Source organism: Ochlerotatus camptorhynchus, unplaced genomic scaffold (genome assembly GCF_037179485.1).
Source record: "Ochlerotatus camptorhynchus isolate MF236.1 unplaced genomic scaffold, CSIRO-AGI_Acam_v1.1 ptg000493l, whole genome shotgun sequence".
NCBI lineage: Eukaryota > Metazoa > Arthropoda > Insecta > Diptera > Culicidae > Ochlerotatus > Ochlerotatus camptorhynchus.
The window spans coordinates 1,550,427-1,573,920 of NW_027040978.1; the positions used below are offsets into that span (position 1 = coordinate 1,550,427).

At 43.4% G+C, this 23,494-nt stretch overlaps 2 protein-coding genes and 1 pseudogene across 2 annotated transcripts; 1 reads left to right on the forward strand and 2 right to left on the reverse strand.

The window, feature by feature from the left end:
* Positions 1–30: 30 nt before the first annotated feature.
* LOC135712572 (uncharacterized) lies at positions 31–15,040 on the reverse strand (annotated as a pseudogene).
* Positions 15,041–15,773: 733 nt separating this feature from the next.
* On the forward strand, positions 15,774–16,943 carry BBS5 (Bardet-Biedl syndrome 5 protein). The gene is made up of 2 exons (XM_065235549.1): positions 15,774–15,871; positions 15,943–16,943. Exons 1-2 carry the CDS (start codon positions 15,816–15,818, stop codon positions 16,928–16,930), a joined length of 1,044 nt encoding a protein of 347 aa, XP_065091621.1. The 5' UTR covers positions 15,774–15,815; the 3' UTR covers positions 16,931–16,943.
* A 540-nt stretch (positions 16,944–17,483) lies between these two features.
* On the reverse strand, positions 17,484–19,409 carry Gmppb (GDP-mannose pyrophosphorylase B). The gene is made up of 3 exons (XM_065235532.1): positions 19,267–19,409; positions 19,108–19,164; positions 17,484–19,034 (listed from the first exon to the last, which is right to left on the reverse strand). The coding sequence occupies exon 3, from the start codon at positions 18,930–18,932 to the stop codon at positions 17,850–17,852; it is 1,083 nt and encodes a 360-aa protein (XP_065091604.1). The 5' UTR covers positions 18,933–19,034; positions 19,108–19,164; positions 19,267–19,409; the 3' UTR covers positions 17,484–17,849.
* Between the last annotated feature and the right edge of the window lie 4,085 nt (positions 19,410–23,494).

A 23,494-nucleotide genomic window follows, 5' to 3' on the forward strand; every position in this document is an offset into this window, starting at 1 on the left:
TCGATGCATTTTTACTCCATCTAGGCGAGTTTAGTTATCCTGTTGAACGAAAATTAAGCCGGTAAAATCCTCTGGTTCCATAAAAGAAAACGTAGGTAGATTATTTACAATCAACAGGCCAGGAAATTCGCAGTTGACCAGGGCTTCGTAGACGTAGAACCTCCGGCGGATATACATAAATGTTGCATGGAAGGCATCCATGTTTCGAGTTGTCAGTGTGCGGTTGAGCCAGTTACGGCTATTAACGTTGTCAAAATGTTGTTCCACGGTCAGAAGGATGATGTCGGCCATGTATGAGGTTATCATCCGTTTCTGTTAAAAACACAAACCGGGTTGCAACATTGATCGTATTTATTGTTGCTTCGATGTCGGAGTTCAGCTCAAACTCCGGAAACTTCAACTCGACGGTGTGATACACATGGTTTTGTTTGATTCTGATTCGTCGCGTCGGTGATGGCTCGCCATGGCAGCGATCATTCCGAGCTAGCACTACACCGGCCAGCCTACCGTAGAAATTGACCACAAGCTGGTAAAGATCTATGTTCTTCGTTTTCCAGTACCGCAGATCTTTCAAAATCAGAGTTATCGTAGAAGTTCGATTGTGTTATATATCGTAGATAAAACCCGTCAAATTTTCATCTTGAACCGATAGTTGAAGCTTTGCCTATAATTTCGAAAATTCCAAATACTTAAACCAAACGAAGTTCCAATCCACTGCAACCTACCGTGTTATACACCAGTTCATAAGCAATTCGCAAAGCATCAGCTTTATCCTGGGAACCAAACAGCCGCTCTGCAACGTCATTGTACGCCTCTCGGGTAATGTTACGAGGCATGCTTCGAACCAGGCCATATATTTGTTGAATATCATCTCCTAAAGCATGCGATCCCATCACCGATGAAGGGAGCAAAGCCGCCATAAGGCGTCGTTTCTTAGCCGTGTTCAACTCCATGGCGCGACAAATGGTGCCACGGTCGAAGTCAGAAACCATCATTGTGCCAAACAATCACATCAAATGCCAATGTGCAGCAGATAGTCACTCAGCTTCGACAGCACGTCCAGAACACCGTGCTCGACGATGAGGATCCCTCCAAGGCAATCGTCGAAGGGCAAACCAGATGAATCGTCGTTGAATGGACTCTACTATTTGTACACTGTTTTGGTAATTGGGATTCCATACAGGGCTGCAGTATTCTAACACCGACCGGACGAGGGAGCAGTAAAGCGACTTCAAACAGTAGATGTCCGTGAAACTCTTAGCAAAATGAAGCCGAGCGTTCTGGATGCCTTGTTGATCACGTACGAGATATGCTGGCTGTATGTGAGTTGGCAATCTAAGATGACTCCCAGATCCTTAATGTGATTCACACGATGTACGTCAAGGCCTTCTAGGATATAACTGAATGTAATTGGATGTTCACGTGAGAACGTGATTACTGAACATTTTGTTGGATTTACAACCATGCGGTTCAGTTGGCACCAATTAGCAAAAGCGTTGAGTTGGGTTGGAGAAGGTGGCAGTCAGCGATGATTCGGATTCGGAGATAGATTTTCATGTCGTATGCGAACGACAGTCGTGGACCGTCGAGGACGAAATTGACGTCGTTGAAATACACAAAATTGACGTGCGGAATACCCGAAGTGGCAGGGAACGAAGGAGATCGGCATTCGTCAATTGCAACTTCCAACTGACGATCAGATAGATATAGGATGCGAACCATCGTAGGAGACTGCCGTTTATACCGAGCCTATCCAGTTTGGCCATCGCTATAGGATGGTTCAACTTGTCGAAGGCGGCTGATAGGTCAGTGTAGATGACATCTGTTTGATCATAATATGGTCTGTCATACTCTCCGTAATGTACGAGGTGAGACACAGAAGGTTGGAAGTAGTCGACCGCCCTGTCATGAAACCATGCTGGTTTTCGCTCAAGTGCTGCTTGAAGTGAGAGACAAATGGTTCCATAACGACCAACTTAAACAGTTTACATAGGTATGGCACACAACAATGTGATGCCGCGGTAGTTGTCGATGTTTCTTTTGCATCCCTTCTTATGCACTGGAAACATCTCAGCTGATTTCCAGCACCCCACTGGAGAGGGACATTTCGAACAGAAGGCAGAGATGAGCCACCACGCTATCGATGTGTTGCTTGAGAAAGACGGAAGGAACTCCGTCAGGTCCAGGATAGTAACTGAAGACTTCAGTTGCGAAGTCGCCCTAGTTATCATAGCGTGGGTCGATATTCATAGCTGCCAAAGATTGACCAGACATTGTAACATTACTCGTCAGGTAGGTTCTCATCCGAGAATACACTCGCCAACTTGGTTGAGAACAGACGGCAAATGTCCTGAAGGGATGAAGCTGCTTCGCCGTTCAGTACCATAGTCGATGGAAGGCCAAACTCCTTTCGTTGCTCATTCACGTAATTCCAATAAGTTTTCGGGTGTGATCGATGCTTCCGTTGAACATCTCGTTGATAACGATAACGCATGATTGATCCTCGCATAATGGTCCTTGAGTTGTAGGGTGTGGTACTTGGTGTATTTTATTAGCGCGGCTCTTTTGGAAGACTTTAACATACGGAGTTCACTTGTTTGCCAAGGATGATGATTACCTTGTTTATGAACTTTTTTTCGGAACGTGTCGCTCAACGACGTAAGCCAAAATATGCGAGAGCGTTTGGGCAGCTGCATTGACATCGGCAGGGACGAGTATCATGTGCCAGTCCAAATTCGAAAGAAGTTCCCCGATACTGTCGTGGTCAGCATTTCGGAAATCGGAGGATACCAAGTTTTTCTGATCCGGTCTGAAGTTTTCGAAACTGTCCGCATAATTATCGCAACTGTCGGGCCCGTCAACGAAACATACAAGTTCGGCTTGACAGTCGTCTCGGATGAAGAGCAGCACCAATTTCTCCAGGCGACTTAAGGTGTTTCGCTGTGAGATCCTTCGGTCCTGACTACGAGGTATTTCGTTCCGATCGGAATCCTAACAACAGCTGTAAATCTACTGGTGGGGGTGTCCTTTAGCTGTCCGTGGCGGGTTGGAGGCAAAGGCCATCGAGAACGATTCATGGAACTATGTGGAGCAGGTTTGGACAGCCATCAATCTGGGTGATCGCACACTATTTCTATGCGCTCTGTACATTCCACCTGATCGAGTCCGGGACAATGAACTCATCGATACTGACTGTCGGTCAGTTTTCACAGTTATCGAAAGTGCCACTCCAGTTGATGAGATATTAATTTTTGGTGACTTCAATCTGCCAGGCGTTTCGTGGAGTCCATCTCATAGCGGATTCCTGTACCCAGATCCTGATAGCTCTACATTTCACGCAGGAGCTATTCTGCCGGTGGAAGCATAACTGTCCCATGTGACATTTTGACTTTTTTGAGGTTATGATGCTTAACGTTATAAATCAATACATATTTGTAAAATATTATATTAAAACATGCTGTTTATTCTAGACAAATTTAAAAAAAAAATTGTGAAGTCGTTTTGTCCCATTGCAAAAATGGACGCATATCTGTCCCACTGCTCCAATTTTTAATATGTATAAGAAATTCTTCAAAGGTTATAGTCTGTTATAATACATCGTAAACATATTACAAGATCCAAACGATTACCCAAATGGTAAAATTAATCTAAAAATGATGTTTCGTCTTCTCCAATAACAGGTACGACAACTGCCAACAGAGAGGCCTTCCTATCTACTTAAATTCAACGAGGAAACCTTTTCCAGAGAACGTTAGCTTCAGTAGAGAACGTATAGTTGGCGATCAGCTGGAGTTATTTCTTGGAAAACAGTTTGCAGTATTTAAGGTCCTCACTATTGATGTTGCTTGCGTATCCTAGCTCATATCGTCCTTTTTGAGAAAAACAATTTTCTCATGATGTCCACATACGGGCGAGGCTTGAATAAGTTCAACGTGTACTGTACGTGTAACGTGTACATGCAGACACTGGAAATGATCGTGCGTATGCGCCAACAGGAGCAATTGTCTCGTTAAAGACTAATAGCTATCACTACCACTGGAACCACCGTACTGCTTTAAATTTTCTATGGCAGACGTTTCCGGCCCACATTCAAATCAGTGTCAACATTTCCAAGGGGCGTAATTGCTTTTGTAAGCATTGGCTTTAGCCGTCGATATCTCGCAAGTAAATGCTCACCCCTCCAAATTAGCAATGCTAGCTGGTAGATGAAACATTCCTCTGTCTGTGTCTCTGTGGTGTCATTAACTTTCATGAGTGAGCCTGTTTCTATGAGAAATCGACGGCTAAATCCATTGTTCACTAATGTAGTTACGCCCCTTTGAAATGTTGGCACTGAAATCAACCATTTTAAAGAAAAAACTCCAACCGTCACTCACGAAGTGTCAAACATAACAACAGCAGCAACTGAGAAGCCTGAGAAGTTGTTCACAGTGGGACAGATACGACAGATATGCGTATATTTTTCAACTCGTCTGAGAAATTCGCAGCATAAGTGTCACAGAAGATTTTGTCATGGAAAAATTTCTTTTTATGCAAAATTTTGACAAACTTTCTATGGAATAGTTGTATTACGTTAGTTTTTCGAAGCACAACCAAATTTTTCCGTGAAATTTTACGATAGCAGCAAAACGTCTTTTCAATCTTTAACTGCAGTTTGCTCATTTTTGTGTTTTGTAACATGGGACAGTTATGCTTCCACCGGCATTATTAGCCTTCTCAAAAACTATAGCGCAGCAACTCTTTCTCAAATTAACCATGTAGTTAACGAAAATGATCGTAGTTTGGACCTCTGCTTCGTGAGCACACAGGACAGGGCTCCATTAATTTCCTCGGCTCGGTGACGTTGAGGCTGCAGCGTCTTGGCATATGTCATTGACAGACACGTTCCGAAAAGAACTCACCACAAAGTGTCTCACCCTCCCTGGCAGACGAGAGAGCTACGTAGGTTGAAGTCAATCAAGAGAGCAGCATTGAGAAGATTTACGAAGTATCGCACGCTTCCTCTGAAACTACATTATGTGAGGCTGAATCTCATGTACCAGCGAGTCAGTCGTGAATGCTTTTCAAGTTTCCAACGAGGCATCAAGCGCAAACTTAAGCTACACCCGAAATCCTTTTGGAACTACGTGAACGAACAACGTAGGGAATCCGGCCTCCCATCGTCTATGGAATTCAACAAGGAAATGGTGCTGCCACAGTTCAGGCACAGACAAACAGACGTACACACTTAGATTTTTTCGCCGAGATGGGCACCACCGAGCAGCTCGGCATTTTATTTTGCTGGATCTCAGTGAAAAACTTGCCGAGATTCAGCTAACAAACGGGAATTTTGCCGAGATCTCAGCTAACAAACATATTTTTTGCTGAATTTCCAGCAAAATAAAATGCCGAGCTGCTCGGTGGTGCCCATCTCGGCAAAAAAATCTAAGTGTGTAACTCTTAGAAAAACTTGTTCTTGAAAACATAGTATCTCAAAACGTATAACCTCAGTAACAAAGAGATGTTTTCAGAGCCTTAACCGTCGCCGATGCTCTGCAAGGAAGAATCGACTGCGAAGCAATTCTGCAACAAGTGAACATTAATGTTCAACCTCGATCACTACGCAACAGTCTTATGCTGAGACTTCCACTTCTTCGAACTAATTATAGCATAGGGAGCGCTATTTACGGCTTGCAGCTAGTGTTCAACCGAGTAGCGTCGATGTTCGATTTCCACTTGACACGGAATATGCTTCGCCGAAGATTCTCTGCCTTTTTTGCTGACCGAAGGCGCTTGATGCCCAACAGCTAAGTGTAAAATTTAAGACTTATAAATTTTTAGTAACTTGACAATGCTTTCCTAGTTATTTTCGTTTGTAACTGTAGTAACTGTAGTATATGTAAGTCGTCTGTATAATCTGTACTTTTTTTACAACACATCATTGGGACTATTTCTAGTCTGTTGATGCAACCATAACAAATAGACAAATAAACGACATCTCTCTGGCTTTCGCGGAAAACAAGCTTGCTCGCTAACTCGTAAACAATATTGCATAGAAGTTCTATAGAATATATAGAAATGTCAAAGTGATCCAATGCCAGCGCTGCGGCGAGTAGTTCGCGGAACTGATAATATTCAAATCAACCGTTAAATGCATGAACGAAGATACACAATGAAGAGTTACGTCTGTTTGTCTGTGGTTCAGGATATATGCCACCTTTTTTCCGAAAAGTTTGCCAGTATGTATGTATTCACTAATGAGATACTAACTGACGACCATATTAAGCTGGCTGCCAGAAACGTTCCAGTAAATGATCAAATGCTGGGTGCAATTGATGTTAATGCTAATGCTGAGATGATTTCTAAGGCCGCGACTCTGCTCAAGTCATTCTTCAATCCTGGACCTGATGGAGTTCCATCTGTATTTTTAAGAGACATATTGCTAGCTTGTTAATTCCGCTTCTTCGACTGTTCCGAATGTCTCTCTCCAGTGGCATATTTCCATCTTGCCGGAAATTTGCGCACATGTTTCCCGTCCACAAAAAAAGGAAGGAAACGAGCTGTGGATAACTATCGAGGAATTACATCGTTAAGTGCCGTTTCGAAGCTATTCGAGCTAGAGATTATGGAACCGTTGCTGTCCCATTGGAAGCAGTAGTTGAGTGCTGATCAACATGGGTTTACTGTCGGCCGCTCTACAACCACCAATCTGCTGTGTCTCACATCGTATATAACCGAAAGCATGTCGGATCGGGTTCAAACGGACGTTATTTATTCAGACCTATCCGCAGCATTCGACAACCATGCTATTGCGGTTGCTAAACTCGGCAGGCTCGGTGTATGCGGTAATCTAATCTTCTGAGTTGGTTTCGATCATATCTTACCGGTCGGCAACTAAAGGTTGTCATAGGAGATTGCAGATCAGCTAGCTTCTTCGCCACATCAGGTATACCTCAGGGAAGCCACATGGGACCGTTACTTCAACGACGTGCATCTGGTCATCGAAGCTCCTCGGTTATCATATGCAGATGAACTCAAAATCTTCCTACGAATCTGCTCCATAGGGTGTTTCTATGCACCACCAATGTAGAGTGCGCTAGGTGATTATAAGAGGAAACGTCAATCAAACCGTTTGTTTACATCAAAATTACATAGAAAGTCTCCTTAATAAAGACATAAAAAAAAAAAAAAAATCAAAATTACATTTTTTTACATCTGAAATTAACGGATATTTTTATGCATGTCTTGCATATTTCCATCGGGAGGGGTCTTATTTTATTATTTTTCACTAATTTGAACGGATTTACAGTTCAAATAACACCACATTAAATATCCGGAAGATCATAACAGCTGGGGCAGTTAAATAAATCTTCAATTTTCTTAACAAAAAGATGTGAAAGCACTAGCCGGATTAATTAGAAAAGATAAAAAATATTTCCGTTTCCTATAGGCGAATCCAAAAGAAACTAAGCGATCGTTTCAGCCTCTGGCGGTTAATAGGGGAACACTCAAAAGAGTGATGATGGTGGAAATTTTCACCGTGAAGCATAGGAGGACAATATTTTCACCTTCCTGATTAATTTATCCACCGCAGGTGCTTGAAATCATCATCCACGTGGAATATTTTGTTTTTTGTATCGGGTTTGCAGTGATCCGGCTGGTGCTTCCATATATTTTTGATAAGAAAAATTAAGATTTATTAAATTGTCCCAGCGGTTATGATCTTCCGGATTTTTAATGTGTGGTTATTTCAGCTGTAAATCAGTTCAGATCTGTACAGAATCGAAAAATACGACCACTCCCGATGGAAATTTACAAGTTGTACAATAAAATGTACATTGTTTTGAGTTTTGAAAATCGTCATTATGATGTAAACAAATGGATTGGATGACATTTCCTTTCAAAATCGGCTAGCGCACTCTACATTGATGGTGCATGAAAAGAGCCTCTCACGGTGAAAATTTCAGCTTTCATCACTCTTTTGATGATTCCCCTATTCACCACCAGAGGCTGAAACGGTCGCTTAGTTTCTATATGCCTTTTTAATGCACCACCAACGTAGAGTGCGCCACGCGAGTTCGAGAAGAAACGTCAACCAAACCGTTTGTTTACATCAGAATAACTATTTTTCACAACGCAAATTAAAGCATTTTTTAATTCAATATCTTGCCAATTTCCATCGGTAATTGTATTATTGTACGATTTTCCACAGATCTGAATTGATTTGTACCTTAACTATTCACACACAAGCAATCCGGAAGATCATAACCACTAAGGCACTTTTCTAATTTTCTATTTTTCTCAACAAAAATATTCCTGAACACTAGCAGGATCTTTGAAAAACGTTACAGAATTATATTTTTCAACTGTAGATCAAGTTTTGTAGCATCTCTGATAAATCAATTTATCAGGAAAAGTAAAAAGGTGTTCCGTTTCCTGTCTCACGGTAGACATTTCTGCTCACAACTGTTGAACGTATCTATATTTTTATCATAGGGGTGCTGATCCACTGAACTAAAATTACAAAGCGCCCTATGCTCACCTTTTTTGTTATTTCTCTTGAAATTTTTTCCTTGCCGATAATACATAACACGTTTGCAATCGAAAGGTTGTGTCGCGAATAATTGTCCGAGTAAATATCACATTTTCCCCACGCGGTAATCGGATTCCCTGTGCTGTTCTCGCCTGTTGTGGCCATTTCCTTCCAACAGGTTATGGGCCCAGTGAGGAATCGAGGAACTCGGTCGATTTAACGGAGAAAATTCGCGGAAGAAAGTTCGGTCGTTTGTTTTTTTTTGGCGTCGTCGTCGTGCGGTTTGTTGCCTGGTGGTGATTTACCGGCGTGATTGAGTGAAAAATGGCGGATCCGGGAAAGTTTGCAATCAGCAAGCTTGGGAACTCCAACTATGCCAGTTGGAAGTTCCAGATGGAGATGTTTTTGATCCGGGAGGATCTTTGGCATGTCGTGGCTGATGCCAAGCCGGAGCCAGTTACTGAAGCCTGGACGAAAGCTGACCGAAAAGCCCGTGCCACATTGGGATTGTGCATTGACGAAAGTCAATATGTGTTAATTAAGGACAGTGACAGTGCGAAGGCGGTATGGGTTGCCTTGAAGGCATACCATGAAAAGTCGACAGCATCGTCGCAGCTATCGCTGCTAAATCGGCTGTGCGATGCAAAGTTAAGTGAAAACGGAAATGTGGAACAACATTTGCTGGAACTAGATGCACTGTTCGAGCGGTTGACAAATGCTGGACTTGAGTTGGCTGAGAAACTGAAGATCGCCATGGTGCTACGGAGCATGCCAGAATCTTATCATTTCTTGGCATCCGCTCTCGAAGCACGACCTGACGCGGACGCTACGATGCAGTTGGTGCGATCAAAGTTGATGGACGAATTTCACAAGCGGCAAGAACGGAGTGGAAAGTTTTCTTCTGGCGAACAAGTGCTCAAAACGCAGAATGTAAACAAAGACAAAGTGTGTTTCTTCTGCAAAAAGCCGGGACATTTTAAAGCTGACTGTCGTAAGTGGCAAAGTGTGAAAGAAAAGAACAGTAGTGGAGGCCCATCCGACAGAAAACCGGGTGGTAGCGGCCAACGTCCGGCGAAGGCTAAGCAAGTGAAAAATCCCGAAGATAACAGTGTGTGTTTCTCCGCTTACGTTGAGAGCGAAGCCATCTGTGCCGTGGCAAAAGTGGATCGGTTGTGGGCAATCGATAGTGGGGCATCTTGCCACATGACCAGCAGTGAAGGATTTTTTCAATAAGCTGGAAAAGTCGTGTGTTACGGTAGTGATGGCGGACGGAAATCGCTCGAAATCTGGTGGTGTTGGCTGTGGTTCCGTGAAAGGCATTGACGGAACCGGGGAGCCGGTTGAGATCAATCTGGACAAAGTGTTGTATGTGCCGAACCTCGACGGTGGGTTGTTGTCAGTCAGTAAAATGGCGGACAAAGGTTACAGTGTGCTATTCACGAAGAACAGTGTTGAAGTGCGTGATAAAGCGGAATCAGTCGTGGCCTTGGGAGAGAGGCGCGGTGGACTTTATTTTTTGAGTGAGTCAGAGATTGCAGCGGTCGCAACCCCCCAGTTCCATACAGTGAACTGCCAGCATACATGGCACCGACGATTCGGGCATCGTGACCCTGCAGTGTTCGAGAAGATCCAACAGGAAGATCTCGCTACCGGTTTGATCCTCGTGAACTGTGGTGCCAAGATAGTGTGTGAGCCGTGTATGGAAGGGAAGATGACTCGGTTGCCATACCCCAAACAGTCCGAGCGAAAGACGACGCAGCCGCTCCAGTTAATCCACACGGACGTCTGTGGTCCGATGAGCAACGTGACTCCCGGTGGAAAGAAGTATTTTTTAACCATCATTGATGATTTTAGCAGGTACGTAGTCATGTATTTGCTAAGAGAAAAATCCGAAGCGAAACAATGCATCATGAGCTTCGTGCGGATGGTTCAGAATAAATTTGGGAGAAAGCCACAGATAATCAGGTCTGATCGTGGCGGAGAATTCGTTAACCAGGAGCTTGAGCAATTCTATCGAGATGAAGGCATCCAGATGCAGCTGACTGCAGGCTACGCACCGCAGCAGAATGGCGTAGCGGAGCGGCGCAATCGCTAGCTCCAGGAAATGGCGGTATGCATGCTCCTCGACGCCGGCCTGGACAAGAGATATTGGGGAGAGGCAATCGCTGCTGCTGCGTATATCCAGAACCGCTTGCCCTCAAGATCCGTGACGAAGACACCGATGGAACTTTGGTGCGGAGATACCTCAGACCGCAAGTCTACCAGTGGATTTGTTTTTATGTTGGGAAGCGCCGTGGTTAGCTGGGGTAGTAGAAAGCAGAACTGTGTCACAATGTCTACTATGGAAGCAGAATATGTCGCGCTATCGGAGGCGGCACAGGAGGCAGTGTGGCTACGACGCCTGTTGTCCGAATTAGGTGTTGAACAGCAACAGCCAACGACGATTAACGAAGATAACCGCAGCTGTATCGACTTCGTTTCCCTCGAGCGCCAAAACAAGCGCAGCAAGCACATCGATACTCGACAACATCATGCGAAGGACTTATGTACGAAAGGATTAATTCAACTGGTCTACTGTCCAACTGATAGGATGGTGGCCGATGTTTTCACCAAACCTTTAGGACCGCAGAAGATCAATCAGTATGCAGCGGATCTAGGGCTAGCCAAGCTGATTGAAGGAGAGTTCGTTCAGTAGTTCAGCGAGGAGGAGTGTTGAACGTATCTATATTTTTATCATAGGGGTGCTGATCCACTGAACTAAAATTACAAAGCGCCCTATGCTCACCTTTTTTGTTATTTCTCTTGAAATTTTTTCCTTGCCGATAATATATAACACGTTTGCAATCGAAAGGTTGTGTCGCGAATAATTGTCCGAGTAAATATCACATTTTCCCCACGCGGTAATCGGATTCCCTGTGCTGTTCTCGCCTGTTGTGGCCATTTCCTTCCAACAACAACACTCTTTTTGACGTTTTCCTATTCATCACCAGAGATTGAATCGATCGTTTAGTTTCTATTAAAAAGGCGTATGGGAACTTAACGATCGATTCAGCCTCTGGTGGTGAATAGGAGAACGTCAAAAAGGGTGTTGTGAGCGAGGTTGTGAGCAGACATTTTTGCCTTAAGACATAGAAAGCGGAACACTTTTTTACTTTTCCTAATAAACATTGTCGCATCTGTTTGCAAGAAAGCGATTGGCTTTGCAGAAAAGACTACAGGGACAAGTGACGGAGTGTCCCTCCTCATGGAGGCGAACGATCTCCTGAATAATACCGCTAACCTGGAGCTCCTCCCTGTAGCCAGGGTCCACTGGTGTGGAGCCAGAGGTTGGAACTCACCCGGTCTGTCCATCGATCCGGCGATAAAGAACAGTTTCCGGGCGGGAACCCCTGCGCTAGTGAGAACAGTAGCCGAATTACATCGAACCAAATACAACAATCATCAAGTACGATACACCAGTTGTCCCACAGCTGTCTACAGCAGCAGTCGATTTTTTATTTCGGTGTGAACCACGCGATAGCCTGTTTTCGAGACTCGCTATTATATAGTTGCTCTTTGTTCGTTGCTAGCAGTTCGGTGCCTTTTGTTACTACGGTGCAAGATGTGTTTAGCTTCAGCCACCATGATGCTAAACCAAACATCGGAGAGATTGCAAATTTCGCCAAAGCACTCGACGCGGATCGGGGTGAAATGGAAGCTGTTTATCGCATTGGTGAGGAAAGGGGAGTATTCATCAAGTTCAAATCAGAGGAAGCGATGCTCCATGCTCTGACGTTCAATTCGGAGGATTTAATCTTCCATTATGCGAATGGAACGACGGCAAAGGTACGCATGTCGCATGCTGGTGAATACATTCAATATGTGCGTGTGTATGACTTGCCACTAGAGGTACCCGACAACGAGCTGGATAAAGTGCTGGGGAAATATGGAAAAATTAAACGCATCATCCGGGAGAAATTTCCATCTGATCTGTGTTTTGAGGTATATACATGGATACGCGGTATATATATGGATGTGAAGAAGGAAATCCCCACGTCATTACATTTCTTCAATCGCAAAGGAAATATATTTTATGATGGCAACATCTTTGTTTTCTGTGCAAGGCGGACGGACACCGGAAGCTTTCCTGTCCCATGCGGAAGGCTGGGAAGGAAGCGGAGAAGCAACCTAAGGAAAAAGGAAAGCAGCAAAGTGAAAGAAAACAAAACAGCAGCAGTACGTATGCTGGTGTAGTGGTGGAAGGTGCGTCGCTAGTCATTAGCGACCAGGAAACGGACACGAGGTTGGAGATGCTGAATGAAAATAACGAAATGGACGTGACGACCCCGACGACCGACGAGAGTAGCGGAGAGCATGCAACGGGAAACGACGTTCAGAAGCAGCAGCAGCGATCACGATTCGGGTTCAATGAAAATGAGGAAAGAAAGAAGTTGCGTGCACGGGAGAAGATCGCTTTGTCGCCGCTTCGATCGCCACCCAGAAAAATCCTATGATAAAATGCATTTTTATATATTTTTTTTGTATTTTGAGTACTAACATTGGTATTCCATGTACTCGGCTCCGCTAAGTTATTTTTATAACATTTGAGCCTTCCAAATAAACGAAATGAAAAAAAAAAAAAAAAAAGTACGATACACCGACGGATCCCGGAGGGGCGGTAGAGTTGGTATTGGAATTTCCGATCCGGAGCTGTGCACCTTTTACCGACTACCAGACCCATGCAGCGTTTTCACTGCTGAAGCAGCCGCCATTCTCGTAGCTGTCACCCTACCCTCGATCAAACCGATCGTCATATTCTCCGACTCTGCAAGTGTTTTAGCAGCTCTCCAGTCTGAAACAGCTAAACACCCCTGGATCCAGGGTATCCAGCAGTTCGCACCTAAGGAAACAACCTTTGTCTGGGTCCCCGGACACTGTGGGATCAGAGATAATGAGGAAGCCGACCACCTGGCGACATCCGGAAGACAGTCCAACTTTTACACCAGAAAGGTTCCGGCCCAGGACATAAAGCGGTGGATCACAATCACTATATGGAACTGCTGGACTAACGAATGGATGCGATCTCGAGACTTATTTATCCGGAAGGTAAAAGGGGATACCAGGAAATGGGAGGATCCACCTGAACACCGACTTCAAGTCATTCTATCTCGGTTGAGAACCGGACATACCAAAGTCTCCCACAACATGAGAGGCGGAGGCGGATTCAGACGGCAGTGCGAGACATGCAATGTTCCACTTACAGTGGAGCATTTCTTATGCGAATGCCCCCAGTACCACGGACCCCGTTCCCTTTACGGGATCTCAGATAGCATCAGGGATATTGAGACAATGATTCGGACTCAAAACTATACCTCGGCAACAAATACTGACTCGGACACGGATGAACGAAGATATTAAACCAAGCAAAGTACGTACAAGGACACGGAAATGGACGAATGACGGCACTAAAATTAAACACAGCGACTACAAAGGAACAGGACACGGAACTTGACCACTTGACCACGATAATCCAAAAGGACAGTAACATCGGTAGCATTAAAGGAAAATTCCCAACTCTGAAATATTAAAACTCTGTTATTATGGAGACTCCCTTCTGGAGCTCCCAACCATCTCCTAACTCCGTATCCTCGGGGTTCTCCTCTGGAACCTCACCTCCCCTTCCTATTAGCTCTGTAATTAGGGGGACTCCCGTCTGAAGTCCCCACCCCTCGTATTCAAGAGATGAACCAGCCCAAGGCTGAAAATCTCTCTAAAGCAAAAAAAAAAAAATATTTTAATTGATTTTTTCGCCAGTTAGTCGTCTGTCACTTCGTTTGTGCTATTACGTTCTCACGAAAACAACAATCGATAATATTTAGCTATGACCTGCTTGGCTCGACAATCGAACGCGTGAATCAGGTGAAAGAATTGGGTGTGATCTTGGATTCGCAGCTTTCATTCAAGCAACACATTGCATATGTTGTTGATAAGGCGTCAAGAACATTAGGGTCTAGATTAGGGTTCATTTTTAGGATAGCTAAAAACTTCACTTGTTCGCTTGTTCGATCGACGTTTGAGTATTGTTCAGCGGTTTGGAACCCAAACTACAACAACGGTGCCGAGAGAATTCGGCAATACCTTAATCTATTATCGTCAGGGGTTAAACAAAGTCCTATAGCACACAAACTTGGCCAATAGATGCTCTGAAACACAATGTATCCTCATGCCAAAATAAAGCTCTCAAGGACATTGTTTACCCCCCGACGATAATAGGTTAAGGTATTACTGAAGCCAACATTTCCCCTAATTGAATTTGTGTAATTGGGATTGAACCCAGACCCACTGGGGGTGAGAAAGCAGTCGGCGCAGGCAGGATTCATTACAACAGTCCCACCAACATATGTTTTCATCGTTAAGGTATGTAGGTACTTACTCCCGATAGCAGTCAATCTCCTGCTTGATGTGTACTTCCCGGTGTTGGAAATTTTTATTGCGAAGCATCAACACGCTTAAGTTGTGCGCTGGGTTGCGCCCTGTATTTGCGGCCATCGTTACTGGAACTGGATTGTTTATTTCACCACTCAACACTCAAACAATCTATCCAGCTTTTTACGCTACAGGGCTTATGGTCGTAAGCTCCAACTCAAATTAACTTTTAATACAGACTCTGGTGGCGAGAGGACGTCCTTAGACGTCCAAAATTAAGAGGAAGAGGAGACAATAGGGGGGCTTTTTTGAACCAATTTTTTGTCAAACGCAAACCAGCGTCTGATTGGTCAGGTGAACGTATAGAAATGCGCGAATTTTTACAACAGGGAATCTATTTTCTTGTATTGTGACAGTCGACTGCGTCGCCCACAATGAAATTGTTTTTGCACGGAGAAGAAGAACACGTCACAGACAAAAAGAAGCCAGTTGTCTCCTCTTCCTCTTAGTTCCAAAAAGGACACCACAAAGAAAACAAATACCGATCCTGTTTGGATGCTCTGGCAAAATGATTGCGATTAACTCTGATGTCAACATCAAAGCAGGCGGACATTCTTGATAGGGATTTAATCCGAGGATAATACCGGTTGGTTAGAGTCCACGCTGGCACGAGGACGACGATCAACCGTCTGAACATTATTATTAATGATATTAAAAGAAAATTCTTGAAGCCATAAATGAACCATCTGTTGATAATTTTTACCGGCGGCAAGCTATGCGCATGACCGTGGCCCTCTTCCTTGGTTGATTTCCTTGGAAACGGATCGTGGCACACACAACAGTTTTTCCGCTTATACCTACTTTGAGTGAGACTTCAGATTCCGCAAGTTGAATAATCATGAATCAAAAACCGGTTTGGGAGGATCGTGAAATCAAGTTCGATATTACCAACATGTAAGCTGGGCGTAACATTATAATCCGTATATCGATATGCAATGTACACGAGTTATCCCTCCTTCCCGCAGCTGTAAGACCATCCGCAGTGGGGAGCAACCACTCGAAATTCTGGATTCCATAGAGGACACCAAAGGCAACCTGGGTGATCGCGGTCGACTTCTGGTAACCAACCTCCGGGTCATCTGGTACTCGGTCACCTCCAACCGGTTTAGCCTATCGATTGGCTTCACCTGCGTTCTCACGATGAACACTAAAACGGTGGTTTCCAAGGTACGAGGAACTACCCAGGCGCTGCATATCCTGAGCGTCGGCAATAATTCGCGGTTTGAGTTCATCTTCACCAATCTCACCGTGAACAATACGAAGCATTTCTCGTCGATCTTCGATATCTATCGACTCTATCAAGCCTCCTTTCTGTACCGAGAGCTCAAGCTGCGTTCGGCAATCGTCAACGGTGGCCAGTTGAATGTGCTAGCTCAGGAACAGGTCTTCAACACCGTCAATGGAGTGTGGAACCTGTCCAGCGATCAGGGAAACCTGGGTATCTTTATTCTGACGATCGTCCGGCTGGTCTGGTTTGCCGAAATGAATAATAGCTTTAATATATCGCTCCCTTACATGCAAATTTCCGACATTCGCATTCGAGAGTCAAAGTATGGTCCCGCGCTGGTCATCCAAACGTTGGATACGGCCGGATCGTATGTGCTCGGATTCCGCATTGATCCACAGGACAAACTGACGGACGTATACAAGGAGTTGTTGTCGCTGCATACTGTGTACACCGAGACACCCCTCTTTGGAGTGTTTTATGAACAGAAACCGGAAGTAGCTCGGTCTCCGTCGGAGTCTATCGACGACATCGAAGAATTGGACAAGACGACAGGTGCTGAAATCAATGGTAAATTTACGGCATACCTAGCCGAATCGGATCCCGGTGGCCGACGGAGGAAGCCGTTCTACTGCAAGGAGCTGGGCTTCGCCATGGAATCCATCAAAGACGGGTACACCTTGAAAGATCTGTGGGAGGTGGTACCGAGCTCGTCGTCGTCGGCTTAGGTGAGGAGGTGGTAAATTGGCGAACTTGGATCGTTTTTGTCAAGTCCTGGTCTCTCTTCACGAATGGGTGCGTGCAGGACGGGTTTCAAAAATGAGATATGGAGCTGTCTACAAACCACGTGGACATTTCAGGGAGTGATTATTAAAATCTCACAAGAAATGCCCTCGTGGTTTGTGGACATGTATTTTTCAGACACAGTTAGATCTATTCTGCGAGCCGTGTGACTCTCTGTAACTAGTGAGGTAACTCTCTATTTGATTTGTACGTAGAATCACCACGTCTGTCACATCGCTAGTAACAGAGAGTCACACGACTCACAGAATAGGCAAGTTCGTGAAAATTTAATTTGCTGAAATTTTGCAATATTTCCCAACACTGTAGAAAAGACCTTACTTCACTTTAGAAAGCTGTCCTGCTCGCAGGGAAAGATTTTTTCGTGAGCGTAAAAAAAAAGTGAAAAGAATTTGTTTACGATGGCTTTAAAAACAAGTGCTTTCATCCTATCTAAGCGTGTAGGGTAATATTTCACTACGAGAGACGAAAATGATGGCACATTTTCAGCGTCATATTTATTCATTAAAGGCTGGAATGCAAAAAATAAAATGCTTTTTTTGAAAAATAAAACTATTCCAATTAAAATAACGATTGTAAAATTGGTTCTTGTACAAAAATTTGCGATAGAACAAAATAATGCAACCCGATCTGCGACGTTCAGATCAGTAATAAATCATCTAAAATAGTCACACATATTTACATGTAGTTATCTTACCGCTCGCAATATTAGTAGGATTTTTTTGCCACGATGCTTCCCAGAAAAAGAAAATGTAACGAATAGTTAAACTTCCCGTTTCCGTTATTCGAATTTGTCCTCGGTCGTCAATCATCAATTCAATATGGCTTTTCGATAGGTGATGTCATCTACATGATGATTTGCGGTTCGGGAACGCTCAGTGATATGCTCTTGTGTGGTAGCACCTGTCCACCATTTATGTAGATTTCGTCCTGCACGATGACATCCTCTCCCAGCACAGTGGTTCCTTCCAATCGAACCCACCGGCCGACCATACAGCGCCACCCTATGATGCAGCTGTCCAACCATGAGTGCGACTTGATTACGGCGCCCCGCAAAACCGTACACCGCTTGATGCAGACCCCGTCCTCGATGATCACATCCGGACCGATGGTTACGTTGGGTCCTATGCGGCAGCCGGCACCGATTTTTGCACTCGGATCAATCAACACATTGCCAACATATCCGGCCGGGCCGTCGTACAACATCTCCGGATGGCGCTGGCGGACAGAATTCAAATATAGGCACATCCCAGTCAGGAAATCTCTCGGCTGGCCGATGTCCATCCAGAATCCATTCAACTCGAATGCATACAACTGCTGCTCGCGGGACATGATTGGAAATATCTCTTTTTCGATTGAGGTCGGTTTTAATTGAATCCGGGATAGTATCGATGGGTTCAATATATACAACCCTGCGTTAATCTTATTGCTAATGAACTCCTGAGGTTTCTCGATAAAGCTTTTGATACAACCATCCTCCGAGTACAATACAACTCCATATTTCGATGGTTCTTCAACCTTGGTTACAACGATGGTCCCTTCCTTACCGTGACTTCGGTGAAACTGCTCCAACTCTTTGAACGGAAAATCACAAATGACGTCTGAATTGAGCACGTAGAAAGGTTCGGAACTCTTCGCTAGGATACCTTTCGCCAGTGCTAACGGTCCAGCCGTTCCTAGCGGCTCCGTCTCGTGTGAAAAGATCAATTTAACACCGAGTTTTTCCACTTTTTGCTTCAGCTCTGCTTCCATCTGTTCCGCTCGGTAGGAGACGGCCAGAATTACCTCATGGACTCCCGCTTCGACTAGGGCTTCAATTTGGTGCAGCAGAATGGGCTTGTTTGCGAATTCTACCAGCGGCTTCGGTGTGCTGAGGGTTAGCGGACGCAGTCGCGTTCCATATCCACCGACAAGAATCAAGGCTCGCATTCTTATCAGTCAATTTTTTTCACTTTAGTAGGTGACTAATTCAACTTTTCTATTGACACGTAACGCTCGATCGCTAATCTTCAATCACTTTTATCCGAAATACTATTGGAAAAGAGCAGCGATGTTAAAATCGATTTTGTTTGCTTACTCTAAGCATCAAATAATGAAAACTTACCGGCAGATCTTGTGGCAAGGCTAACGAGCTCCGATCCCTTCTTGACTCTTGGGCGTTCTACACGTCATTAGATGAAACCATCGAAAATGGTTAGAGGATGTTCGAACACCAGCAGCAGCGGAAAATAGCAAAAAGATAGGTTTCTTCAACGTTGCTTACCTGTGATGGAATATGTTCAAGGTAAAAATGTACTTTTCCTAAGCGTGCTGCTAATCAATCTCTTCCAGTACGATGGAAAATAAAAAAAACGATTAGTGATAGGTAAGTAAGGGTTTTCAGAAGCTTAATATGATAACTGAAGCTCTTCTGATAAAAGTCCAACGCCGAATGCACAACGTATACAAACATTAGTTGGGGTAGAACTGTCAGAATGTCAATTCGGGAGGAGAAAAGGGCAGCTCGTCACCGGTGGAATGGCTGCGTTCTGATGTAAACATTGAGTACGCTAAAAGTGAAACACTCAATTTAGGCTACTGTGTCGTCCAATTACTGTCCTGCTCGTGTTTCTTTTGTTAGGAGCGCCGGCTCGAAAACTTTGGTGACGAACCTGCTATTGCAATGTTTCAGTGTACCACATGGCAACACTACTACTGGATTGTACTACCATTTTCACCAAAATGTACTAGAATGTTTTGGTTCTATCTCTTTCACTCTACTCAAAACTGAAATGCATAAAAAAATGACAAAATGAAAAACTCTTTACACACACAGAGTTTAGATTACCGAAGTCAGTCAAATTTTACTGGGTTTTTTAACAGCTGAGTTTTCAGTAATCAACCCAGTAGTTTTTACTTTTACTGAAAACTCCGGAAATCACAGAATCTCGGAACTGTCAAAAAATTACCGTTTAAACGAAGACATCAAATCAAGAAGTCTGGCAACTCTTCCAGAATCCAAGCGAAAGATACAGTAGCGCTGCCCTAATAAAAATAACCATAAAAAAGAGCTTAACGACGTGTTCGGGGTATCATCCAAACCATTTGTGGGATAGTTTACCTATTCGGGATAAAGTTCGTTTATGGTATTTGTTTATTAGGGTGGGCTCGGGCGAAGGTGGCAGTACCATAGAGGTAACTCTAAGACTAGAAGGTCCCGAAGAAAATCATTATTATTTTTGGCTCACTCAGTACCAGAACAACGGTCCCAAGCAGTCCCAAGCTATTTCACTCACCCCTGCATGTTATGCATGAATCCACACACCCCTGATGTTATCTGTCAAACTTTCATAGCGAATCAAAACAAACATAGTGTAGTAATAGAATTTCAACTAGAATAGGGTACGTTAATCGTTTGCTTGGGACCAATAGGCTACTAAAGTGGTGAGCCAATTTAAAATCGTTAGTTTCGTATTGATTGTTGGAAGTACTGCATATAAAAATGAGCAAATACACAAACCCTTCGTCTGAGGTTGTGATCTTTGATGTCAAATCGTTCGAAGCATTTACCTTTGAGCGGCAGATGACGTGATTGTGTCGGTCTCATAGCGGTTGTATGAGAAAATGGAAGAGATGCCAATCTTCTTGAAATGTTGTCTTCGGTTTAAGTCAGTAAAGAAATTGCTGTCTATGTCAGTAATTCCTTTGTTTACCTTTATTTTTGCTGAGTTTTTCAGTATATCTATTTCAGCATTTTGATGAATAAGTCAGTAAATTCATCAAAAATGTTTATTTACTGGTACAGTCGAATCAACAATCAATACGAAACTAACGATTTTAAATTGGCTCACCACTTTAGTAGCCTATTGGTCCCAAGCAAACGATTAACGTACCCTATTCTAGTTGAAATTCTATTACTACACTATGTTTGTTTTGATTCGCTATGAAAGTTTGACAGATAACATCAGGGGTGTGTGGATTCATGCAGAACATGCAGGGGTGAGTGAAATAGCTTGGGACTGCTTGGGACCGTTGTTCTGGTACTGAGTGAGCCAAAAATAATAATGATTTTCTTCGGGACCCAGTGGTCTTAGAGTTACCTCTATGGTCGAATTTCGCTCGTTGGGCTATTTTTAAGTGGGCTACGTTTTAGTTGGGCTCCCGTTAGTTGGGCTGTAGCAACCGGTGGAAACTAACGATTTAAAATTGGCTCACTACTTGACTAGCCTATTGGTCCCAAGCATATCGATTAACGTACCCCATTCTAGTCGAAATTCTAGTACTAAACTATGTTTGTTTTGATTCGCTATGAAAGTCTGACAGATAAAATGAGAGATTGGTGGATTTTCCTATATTTCGAGGGGTGCATCTATTAGCTTGGGACCGAAGAGCGTACTAGAGCTGAGCCAAAAAGTTGAGCATGTTTCTTCGGGACCTTCTGGTCTTAGAGTTACCTCTATGGTTATACCATAGAGGTAACTCTAAGACTAGAAGGTCCCGAAATAACGTGCTCAACTTTTTGGCTCAGCTCTAGTACGCTCTTCGGTCCCAAGCTAATAGATGCACCCCTCGAAATATAGGAAAATCCACCAATCTCTCATTTTATCTGTCTCAAGCTAATGGATTCACCCCTTGAAACATAGGAAAAACGAATAACCCCTCATTTCATCTGTCAAACTTTCATAGCGAATCAAAACAAACATTGCGTAGTACTAGAATTTCGACTAGAATGGGATACGTTAATCGTTTGCTTGGGACCAATAGGCTAGTCAAGTAGTGAGCCAATTTAAAATCGTTAGTTTCGTATTGATTGTTGGTTATACCAAGCACTGGTTTAAACATTTTTCAGGTTCTATAATTGTTTTTGTCTCCCAGAAGCTCCGTTACCGACATGATTTTTTTTTTCACTTCTTAATGAAAGTCATCCGATGCTAACGCAAAAAATCTGGTTGCCGTTTACTCTGACGAAAAATAAATCACAAACAATGCTGATTGTTCGCCAAGCGGGGGAGGTGACTGTCAAATACGAACAATCATCGCCTACCTCGCATAACTGGTTCCAAACGACAACAAGCCATAAGCATCGACGGTTTGTAGATGTTTGGATCCTAATTCATTAGGATTGGGTGATCTTGGATCGATCCTTGAAAAATCGATCTTTTTCATCGCGATTTCCGACTTTTCGGATCGATTCTTTGCCCACGAAGAGATCGAAAAAATCGATCTCTTCTTTCGATCTTAAAAAAATAGGTTTTAATTTTTTTAAGTGTATTTAAATCGAAAAAAAAAAAACGATTTACTCTCACCACAGGCTGCGTAGTACATTTAAAGAACATAACGTCAACATCAGCGTCGCTCCCTACAATGACGTCACTATTTGCGTTTCCGATATGTACGAATACAGCACCATTTGAAGGTTTGTTCTCCCTCCCTCCTGTGCTCATTGCTCCTTACCGTCACGACAACATTTAATTGAATATTTTAAAGAAAAGAATTTCTTGGGGTACTAACGTAAACAAGCGTATTAAAATAAAAATCAAAAGATCGATCTACCGCAGATCTATCTACCAAAGATCGATCTACCAAAGATCGATTCTTTGGTACCGATTTAATCAGTGGATCGATCCTAGACCCTGAAAAAATAACCATACAATTACCTCGACAATTACTATAAAATAAAATACAATTACAAGCAAATCTATTGCCAACAATCGATCTTAGTACACGAAATTTTAACATATTGTTATCACAATAGATGTACAATACGTCCCAGTTTTCAACAATAGAACAACAATACAATTAATGGTAAATGGCTCAGGTTTGTTCGGGAAAAATTGATTTTTCGTATGGTTAAGATGCATAACGACCCCCTTGTTCTATTGTATACTACCGCATTTACCATAGATTCTATTGTAGAAACAATATATTAAATTGTAAATTAATCGTTGTAGAGAATACGATTTATTATAAATACAATAATCTCTATTGTATGGTTACAATACATTTCATTGTACCTCTACGGATCTTTTTTTATGAGGAGTCAATAATAAGATCGATCCGTCAAGCTCGATCTTTCTCAGAAGATCGCTCAATTCTATAATTCACATTATGGAAAATCAATGAGCGTACACAGGTGAGGCCCAGTGAATTTGTTATCTCTTTCGTTCTTCGGCTGTTTAAATGAATGACGGAGTTGGACGTCACACTCGTATAAGAGCAACCGTAACGGTCGTTATCATTTGCGCGACTATTTTAACAGCGCACAGCGCTCTCATTTTAGTTTAGTCACTCTTCTCCACACCGGTCGCTGATATCGCGGTTATCAATTTACTCGCCTTTGTCCGTACCGGTAGTGAGCATTTTGACATTTCTACGAATAGCAACCAGGGGCCTGGCTGGCGGCCATGTTTTTGATGCTATCATCTGCTCTTGTCTTCCTGCTTATAATACGATTTTCCGTCCCTTTCCGCCATGTATACGTCAGGCGGGCCGTATTTAAATAAGGCCCGTGA

Coding starts and splice junctions, on each gene's coding strand:
- BBS5 (XM_065235549.1), top strand. CDS start 15,816: ATGAATCAAAAACCGGTTTGGGAGGATCGTGAAATCAAGTTCGATATT. Junction 15,872..15,942: donor AAGTTCGATATTACCAACAT/GTAAGCTGGGCG, acceptor TCCTTCCCGCAG/CTGTAAGACCATCCGCAGTG.
- Gmppb (XM_065235532.1), bottom strand. CDS start 18,932: ATGCGAGCCTTGATTCTTGTCGGTGGATATGGAACGCGACTGCGTCCG.